Source organism: Arachis ipaensis, chromosome B08, assembly GCF_000816755.2.
Source record: "Arachis ipaensis cultivar K30076 chromosome B08, Araip1.1, whole genome shotgun sequence".
NCBI classification, from domain to species: Eukaryota; Viridiplantae; Streptophyta; class Magnoliopsida; order Fabales; family Fabaceae; genus Arachis; species Arachis ipaensis.
Window position 1 is genome coordinate 70,195,952 of NC_029792.2, and position 8,743 is coordinate 70,204,694.

An 8,743-nucleotide genomic window follows, 5' to 3' on the forward strand; every position below is an offset into this window, starting at 1 on the left:
CTTTCTTGGAATAATTTAAAATTTTAAAATTTAGATAATTATAATTTAAAGAGTAAAGTATTATTTTAGTCTCCAATGTTTGGGTCAAATCCTAATTTAATCCCTAAAATTTCAAGTGTCTTATTGCTGTCCCAAAAATTTCAAACAGGTTAAATATTATCCTACCGTTATATTAATAGTTAACGTAATAAGTGACATAGACGTTAATAACGTTATTAGGTAAGTCATATCTTCTTCCATGAGTTAGAAAAACATAACCAAAATCTTCTTATAACATTTTTTTCCTCAATTTTTTTTCTATACAACATTTTAAATTCTAACAATCAATCATTAATGCTTTAAAATCAACGAAAAAATTTTTATATTTGAGATCGTTGATAAATCGATTTCACTTACATATTCAACTCGAATGGTAATAATTTTTTCAGTATGCGAATTTTTTGTGTCAAATTTAATGATGGAACAACATTGAACTCACTTAAATTTTTTTTTGGAATTGAAATAGGATGTTTGAAAGTTTTTGGAATTGAAATAGGACGTTTGAAATGTTAGAGACTAAATTAGAATGCAAAATTAAATATTTTGTAATTTTAACATTTTAAATTATTTAAACAAAATTGGATGAAATAGAAAAAAAACAAGCCAACACAACACTACCCAAAAGGTTTTGTATATATCATGTATAATTTTAAAATTTTAAATAATTAATTTTTTAATTTAAAAATTTAAATTGTTAATTTTTTTTCAAATAGAATATTTAATTAATCATACAAGTATAATAACATAAGTACGTAATATTATAATTAAATTGTTATAATAATACACATATTTCGTATTTTCAGTACACTAACATTAAATTTATTATGCATGTATATACACGTATCCAAGACTATTACTTAACAACAATGCTAGGGAACCAAGAAGGTATCATCCAAAAACCAGCTAAATGCCTCTGAGTGAATCTAAAATCTCTACGTGGATGGTGCTTATGCTAGGCATTAGGATGTTTCTTTTCTTTGTAAATCGGATGGTTTTAAATCTATTTTTTGATTTATCATGTTTTAGGCATTTGGAGAGAGAAGGAGGGTGAAGAGACAGAAGCTAATTGAATTAGTTTCTGTGATTCACGTTGCAATGATACTGAACGTATCTCCTCCTAATTTGAATGTGGTGAAACATTTAATAACCAATATTTTAAATCATAAATAAATAAGTTAATATACATGGATGTTTCTTCTGTTAAGTATTAGAATGTTTCTTTTTTATACTAAATGGATGTTCTTTTATATATATTTTGAATATTTTTGTATTGCAAATGTGAATATCTTTATTTTTTTTTAAGAATTTCATAGATTTTTAAGAATTCTTCTCCTTCGTTCTTTCCTTTCCACAGTCGTCGCCCTCTCTTCCATCCTCAAGATCCTCAAGTTCGAGGTGTTCGATGAAAGGACTCCCGGTGCCAGAGAAGCCATGGAAGCCATTGTTACTGCCATCATAGGTTGCCGACTCGAGAAAACTGATCCGGTGTCTGAGGACGCCGTTATGATGAAGATTCTTCAGGTTCTTGCAAATCACTTATTACTCTCCAAAGAAAACGACGGTAACAAGAACGTTGCCTTTTCGCCTTTGTGCATCAAACTCCTTCTTGGCATTGATGCCGCCGGGTCCAAAGGTCCGGTTTGTGACGAATTCCTCTCGTTCCTCTCTGATCAGAATCCATCAACAATCTCAACTCCGTGGCAACTCAGCTCTTATCCTCTGTGCTTGTCGACCGTTCTGCGAGCGGCAGACCTCTCCTCTCTTATGCTAATGATGTTTGGGTTGACAAAAGCCTATCTATGAAGCCTTCCTTCTCACAAGTTTTGGAGAATACTTACAAGCCCACTTTGGCTTCACTTGATTTCACTAACAAGGGTGAAATAGCGAAGGAGATTAACTCATGGGCTGAAAGGGAGACGAAAGGCGTTGTTATGTGGAAGAGAAGAGGAAGGTTTTTATAAACTTTAATTAAGTTTATTTGATCAGTTTAAAATTTTTTAAATTTTGAATTTAAAATTTTAAAATTAATTATTAATAATTATAATTAATTGAGTTATTCATTTTTTGGTTGGTTAGACACTTGGTTCCTATACTTTTCCATTACTTAAATATGCCTATACACATATTCTGGGTAAGACACCTAAATATGCAAATACAGATGGCTGTATTTGTTTATAAGGATGGGATATTGAGACAGAGATATAAAGACAAAAATTATATTTGATAGATGAGACATGAACAGAAACATTGTATCTAGAGACGCTAAATTAGTGTATTTTGTGTCCATCCTGTCACGAAGGACACAGAAACACTAACAAATGACACAACTTATTTTTTATTTTTTCTTTTATTATTCTTAGTGCTTGTTTGGGCGCCATTATCTTGATAAAAAATGAAAAAAGATCTGTTTTTATTTTTTAGCGTGTTTGGCAAATTTCTAGTAGTAAAAATAAAAGCACTAGAAAAATAAAAAAAAAAATCTTTTTTGAGAAGCTGTAATTTACATCTTTTTTTAAAAAGATCTTTTTTTCTTAAAAAAAGATATTTTTTATATAATAAATAAACAAAAAGTACTTTTATATTGTTATACCCAAACATAATTGATAGATAAAAAGATCTTTTTACATGAGATACCCAAACATAAAATTACTTTTACTTTTCCATAAGATCTTTTAAAAAAAGATCTTTTCTTAGAAGCTCACCGAAACAAGTCCTTATTAGTTTTTCAAAATTATATTTTTTATTATTATATTTTTTTCTCAAATTTTTTGATGAAAAAAATGAGAATAAATTGAATTTTTATAATTTGTTCTAATTTATCACCAAACAGAATACAAAAATATAAAATTTTGTGTCTCTATCCTTTTTCTTGTCATGTCCTGTTCTCAGAAACAAATACAACAATAGAGATGACAATGAGACTCTGCGGGAACGGGGACCTTCCCCCGCTCCCTCATCCCCATTTAATAAAATGCTCCCATATCACCGCCTCATTCTCATTGCGCGTCCCCATTTATTTACCCCTGCCAAAAAGATAGATATCTGCGGTATCCATGAATATTTAGTTTTAATTTTTTTTAAAAAAAATTAATACAATCATAATAAAATTCAATGTAATTCAACTAAATATATCAAATTAAAAAGCGATCAAACAGATGTCTAACATAAATCAATATACACACAAAATTTTTAACATACAAATTAAAATAAAATGACACAAATTTAAATAATTAGCTATTGTAAATTTAAATATACACATAATTAATTTGTTCTTTTATAAAATTTAAAAAAATAAAAATAAAGACCATTAAACATACATTTATATAAAGATATTCAAGTAATTTTTTTTTTAGAAATTTATGGATCTTTTTGAGTCGGGTTCGCCCCCACTTCCATTTATTTATGAGGATGGATTAATTTGTTGGAAGCTTCTAGCATGAGGAAAGTATTTTAAGGTCCTTAATGGACCAGGATAAATTAAAAATATGTAAAAAATATTGGGGTCACTTTGAAATATGATAAACAAGTAATTAACCTTTACATGACTATCACATTCATATGATCATCACGTGTGTTTAAAGAGAATTCAAAACCCATATTCTTGAAGAGTTCATACCATTCTTTACACGTGTCAACATCACTAATAAGAGAAATACTGCAAATTTAAATTACTTGTTCATTTCTAAAAATTTTTATCAATTTGTTATTTAATCTAATAGAACCTTTCATAATTAGTACAACTTTAAAGTAGAGTTTTATAAATTTACACATTTTTTATATGGCATTAATATAAGCCATTAAATTGGAATATTTTTTCCTAGTCCTTTAAGAACCGTTTCAAGTTTCCCCACCTTAGACAATTCCTTTTTTGTTATTCCTAAATACATATATCTAAGTACCTGATTTATGAACAAAGGTATATTTTGTATGTTTCTCCCGAATGCAAGGGTTTATTTAACTGTTACACCCTAATACTTTTTAACTGAGTTAAGCTTTATTTGGATTATATTTAGTAGCTGATATTTAAAATTTTGCGAAATTTTTCTTTTAAAACAAATGTGAAATATTTATATAAAATAATTTATAGATAAAAATATTGAATAATTAGTTTTTATTAGAATAGTTACTAGTTGAAAAATATAAGTGGATTTGAAAATACTAACATGAAAAATCGGTGTGTTAAACTATGAAGGCACAACAATGACAAGCTTTACTCATACCAAATAAAAAAGGAAACATAATAGTTACAATTGCAATCAGTCAATAAGGATAAAACAAGACACATAGGAAATTCTAATTCTCTTAATTTGTTTAATTATGGCTAAAACAATCGCATATTCTTCCTTTTTAAGGTAAACGTTTAATGTTTTGTATCTACGTCCTCGATGGCTTGCTCCCACTAGTGCACCTATCTTTTCACCTCAACTGTATTGTTTCGTACTGCATCGTTCCTGAAGATAGTACAGAGAGAGGGGTGAGAAACAAAAGTTTCTCAGTAGTTTATCTATATGGTGTCATCGTATCCATCTCCAACCACTCCGAGTTTTAAAATAAAAACAGTGATGATGCAATGTTGTTCAATTATTATTTTCAAAAGTCTTGATTAGTCGGAGTGGTGTAACTTTTAGATGCTTCTCATTTACTTATGTTATGACATGTGTAATGCATACAAAATGCCTATAGCGTTAAAACATATAAAGGTAACTCATAAACCTTGGTATGATATTTTCATAGGCCATAAAGCAAGACGAAATAAATAATAAATAAGAGAAGAATAGTAACATTACTATAGATAAGTCAAACAGAATAGATCTGAATAAAATAAAGATCTTAAACAATATCACACATCATACAAAAAGGAACTTTGAAAAAAAGAAGGATATTTGAATGCAATAATAAACATAATCACAAATAAAAATAAAAAAATAAAAGAAGAACAATCATGATCACACTTTTCATTGCACTCTTCATTACTTTTTCTTGTAGCTTTTATGGAAGGTATTGAGCTCAAACCGGTATAAAAGGTAGGAGTCCCCTTCCCTTACCGAAGGTTCTTATCCCAAACGTTTTGACGATCACCTTCCCTTACCGAAGGATCATATCGATATCTTGTCTTTAGGGGTCACCTTCCCTTACCGAAGGATCATTCCCTCAGTTCAATTTACAATCAAGGTTATTTAGACATACACAAGAAAAGAGTTATATCAACAAAGATATCTTATTATATAAAATTGATGGGAGTCTCCTTCCCTTACCGAAGGTTCCCAAAAGTTTGCCGATCACCTTCCCTTACCGAAGGATCATCTCGATTATCTTGTCTTTGGGGGTCACCTTCCCTTACCGAAGGATCATTCCCTCAGTTCTTTATGCACATAAAATTTTTATTATAATGCATAATGCGTATGAAGGGAAGAGACATTATATCATGACATGTAATGCTAACATCTATATATGACATAAAAATTAGCATAAAACCCCTACCTCGAGTGAAGTTCCGCTAGGTATTCCGATGCAAATAGATGCGGTTTGTTAGTGAAGAGAGACTTGTTTCATGATTAGACTTTGTGTATACTAGAATTTTTTGTATAGAAAAGGGAATAGAATGATAAAGGAAGGATCAAATAGCTCTCAGGTATGTGCAGATTATGTTAAGAGGCATTTAGGTGAAATCTTCAATCTGGATCGTCACTTTGTGAGCCCTATAACTTTTTCTACGTTTGAAATTTGGAATTAGCTAATAGAGACAAATTTATGGAGAATTGAATTAGCTTTAAAACTAATATCAAACGAAATCAATCGGATAACAACATCTTGATATATTCTCAAAATACTGTTAGTATATCAGGCTGGCTGATAAGAGCGCAATTTTCTACTATGAACTCATAACTGATTTATCTATCTAATTTAATTTGAATTTGATTTTATACTGAACTTAAGGAATAGAGCTAGTATTCTTATCTTTTCATATAACTAAATATCATTCAAATCTAATAAATGTAGAATTAGTTATGACTATATTTTAAAAGGTTGTTTACTGTCGGTTAGAGATTTACTACCACTAGTGCTTTCATATGTTTAAATTTTAAATTCAAATCTTAAATCATTACCATTTTAATTAATTAATTAGTTATTAAAAAAGAATAAATGACCATTTGTACCCATGAGAGATGAAAACGCTGACATTTGTACCCATGAAAGCTCGAAACTAATCTTGTACCCATGATAGATGCTGTCCGTGTGAACAGCCACCTCCCTTCACCACAACCTCCGGCGACAACCCACACCGCCGCGCCCCTTTCTCTTCTTCTTCCCCTCTTCTCACTCCTCCTCTCCACCAAACAGCCGCGACACCCAACCTTCTCCGCAGCGTCTGTCCGAACCCTACCTCCCCCAAAGCTCCCAACAGTATCAGACAAGCCAAAAATTTCAAACAGTAGCATGAATCAAAAACAGCAAAATTTTCAAACACCAGCATGAATCAAAACAAACCTAAATCCACTAACATGCATTTTTAACTAACCAAATTAAGCAAAATGAACTAAAAGCAATACAGTGAAAGAAACAGAACTCAGGGAAAAACGCAGGGGATGGAAGACACAGGGAAAAACGGAGGGGATGGAAGACACAGAGGCTGCACCCTGTTCTGGTCGTTCCATGGGAGAACGGGAAACGGGGCTGGAATCGCGACGGTGCTAGGCTGGTTCGCGATGGTGAGACGGGATGACAGAGAAGGAAGAAAAAAGGGGAAAAGGGGCTCATCGTCGGCGTTGCTGTGGCTCGTCGACGGCGCGGCGGTTCGGCCAGTGAGAGAGAGGGAGGAGAAGGTGGCCGGTTCGTTGGTGTGGCTGAGGAAGACAGAGATCACACAAAGGGAAGAAAAGGGAAGAGGGTTGCGGTGGCTCGTAGAGGCCGACGGTGATGGTTGGCGGAGCTAGGGTTCGGACAGGGGAGTGGTGACGGATTGGAATGCCGTAAGGACGCTGCGGAGAAGGTTGGGTGTCGCGGCTGTTTGGTGGCAGACGAGAGGAGACCCAGGAATGGAGAAGATGGCCGCTGTCGCTCTAGGCTTTGGTGGAGAGGAGGAGCTAGCGCTGTGGTTTCTGGGCTCAGCGGAGGTGAGAAGAGGGGAGAAGAAGAGAAAGGGGCGTGGCGGTGTGTGTTGTCGCCGGAAGTTGTGGTGAAGGGAGGTGGCTGTGGCGGTGCTGAGGTGATGGTGATGGAAGTTATGGAGGTTATGGTGATGGTGATGGTGAAGAAGATGAAGATGATGAATGGTTGGCTCAGATTTGGGGGGGGGGAGGGGGAGGTTGGGAGTGCCACGTAGGTTTGGAAACCCACGAACCAAGCTCAGATCCAAGCCAGGGTACTTTTGTCACACGGACAGCATCTATCATGGGTACAATATTAGTTTCGAGCTTTCATGGGTACAAATGTCAGCGTTTTCATCTCTCATGGGTACAAATGGTCATTTATTCTTAAAAAAAATGACTTAATTCAAAAAGTTGGGATGTTACATTAACACGGTTAGATTTAGAGCCCGTTTGAAAAAGTTTAAAATTAACTTTTTTGAAATTTTGACTTATGAATTTTTCTGGTATAATTTTTAAAATTAAATTACAACTTTTTGAGAAGCTATTTAGGAGCTTATAGAGAAGTTAAAAAAATGACTTCTCTCATAATACTTATACTTTTTATCACATTTCAATAAAATAAGTATTTTTAGAGTTAAAAATTCAAACACAAAATAACTTATTTATAAGCTACTTATAATATAACTATTTATTGTTTAAGCTATTTTGTCAAAAGAAACTTAATTAAGCTATTTACCCAAACTGAACCTTAGTTATTTTCAAACCCTCTTACTTACTTATCCCTAATACTGAGTCATTAAATTGTATTTTTTTAAAGGTAAATACCAAATCGGTATCCGAAAGATTCTGACGCTGACAAAACAGTACCTGACTTTTGTTATTGACAAAATAGTTCCTTAAAGATTTTAAAATTTGACAAAATCGTCCAACCGTGAAAGGATGATATCACAGTGAATGAAAAATGCTAATTGGTCGTCAGAAGAGAGTTTCAATGATGGTAGAGAGCTCTAGCGACGTTTCTGATCTTCTTCTTCTTTGCCATGGCAGAAGGGGACGCAGCGGCGAGGTGATGCCATGGCGGAGGGGACGCATAAGGGACGCAACAATGTGTTGAAGAAGAAGCGGCGAACACGAGAACGCAACGAGATATTGCCATGGCAGAAGGGGACGTAGCAGCATGCCATGGTGGTCTGGCAAAAGGGGACATAGTGACGTGTTGAAGAAGAAGAAGCGGCAAATACGAAGAACACGGTGAGGTGCAGCGACGTGACATGGCGGTCTTCTTCAGCTGCCATGGCAGAAGCGGACACAGTGAACACAAAGAAGAAGAAGAGGACACAGTGGCATGTTGAAGAAGAAGAAGCAGTGAACACAAAAAAGAAGAAAAAGGTGGTCAGAAAAATGTCACCAGAGCTCTCTTCCGACGACTACATCAGCATTTTTCATTCACTGTCATCCTTTCATGGTTGGATGATTTTGTCAAATTTTAAAGATTTTCAGGAGTTATTTTGTCCATAACAAAAGTCAGGTATCATTTTGTGCTAGAATCTTTCGGATAGCAATTTGGTATTTATCTTTTTTTTTTATATATAATTTGTGTGTCTTAGTATTCA

The 8,743-nt window shown here is 33.6% G+C and overlaps 1 protein-coding gene across 1 annotated transcript; it reads left to right on the forward strand.

Annotated features, from left to right (window-relative positions):
• On the forward strand, positions 906–2,000 carry LOC107611115 (serpin-ZX-like). The gene is made up of 3 exons (XM_016313075.1): positions 906–924; positions 1,394–1,600; positions 1,714–2,000. Exons 1-3 carry the CDS (start codon positions 906–908, stop codon positions 1,998–2,000), a joined length of 513 nt encoding a protein of 170 aa, XP_016168561.1.

Excerpts from the sequence above, each read along its gene's own strand:
- LOC107611115 (XM_016313075.1), top strand. Across the intron at positions 1,601-1,713 it reads ACTCTCCAAAGAAAACGACG|AATCCATCAACAATCTCAAC; the intron begins GTAACAAGAACG and ends CTCTCTGATCAG.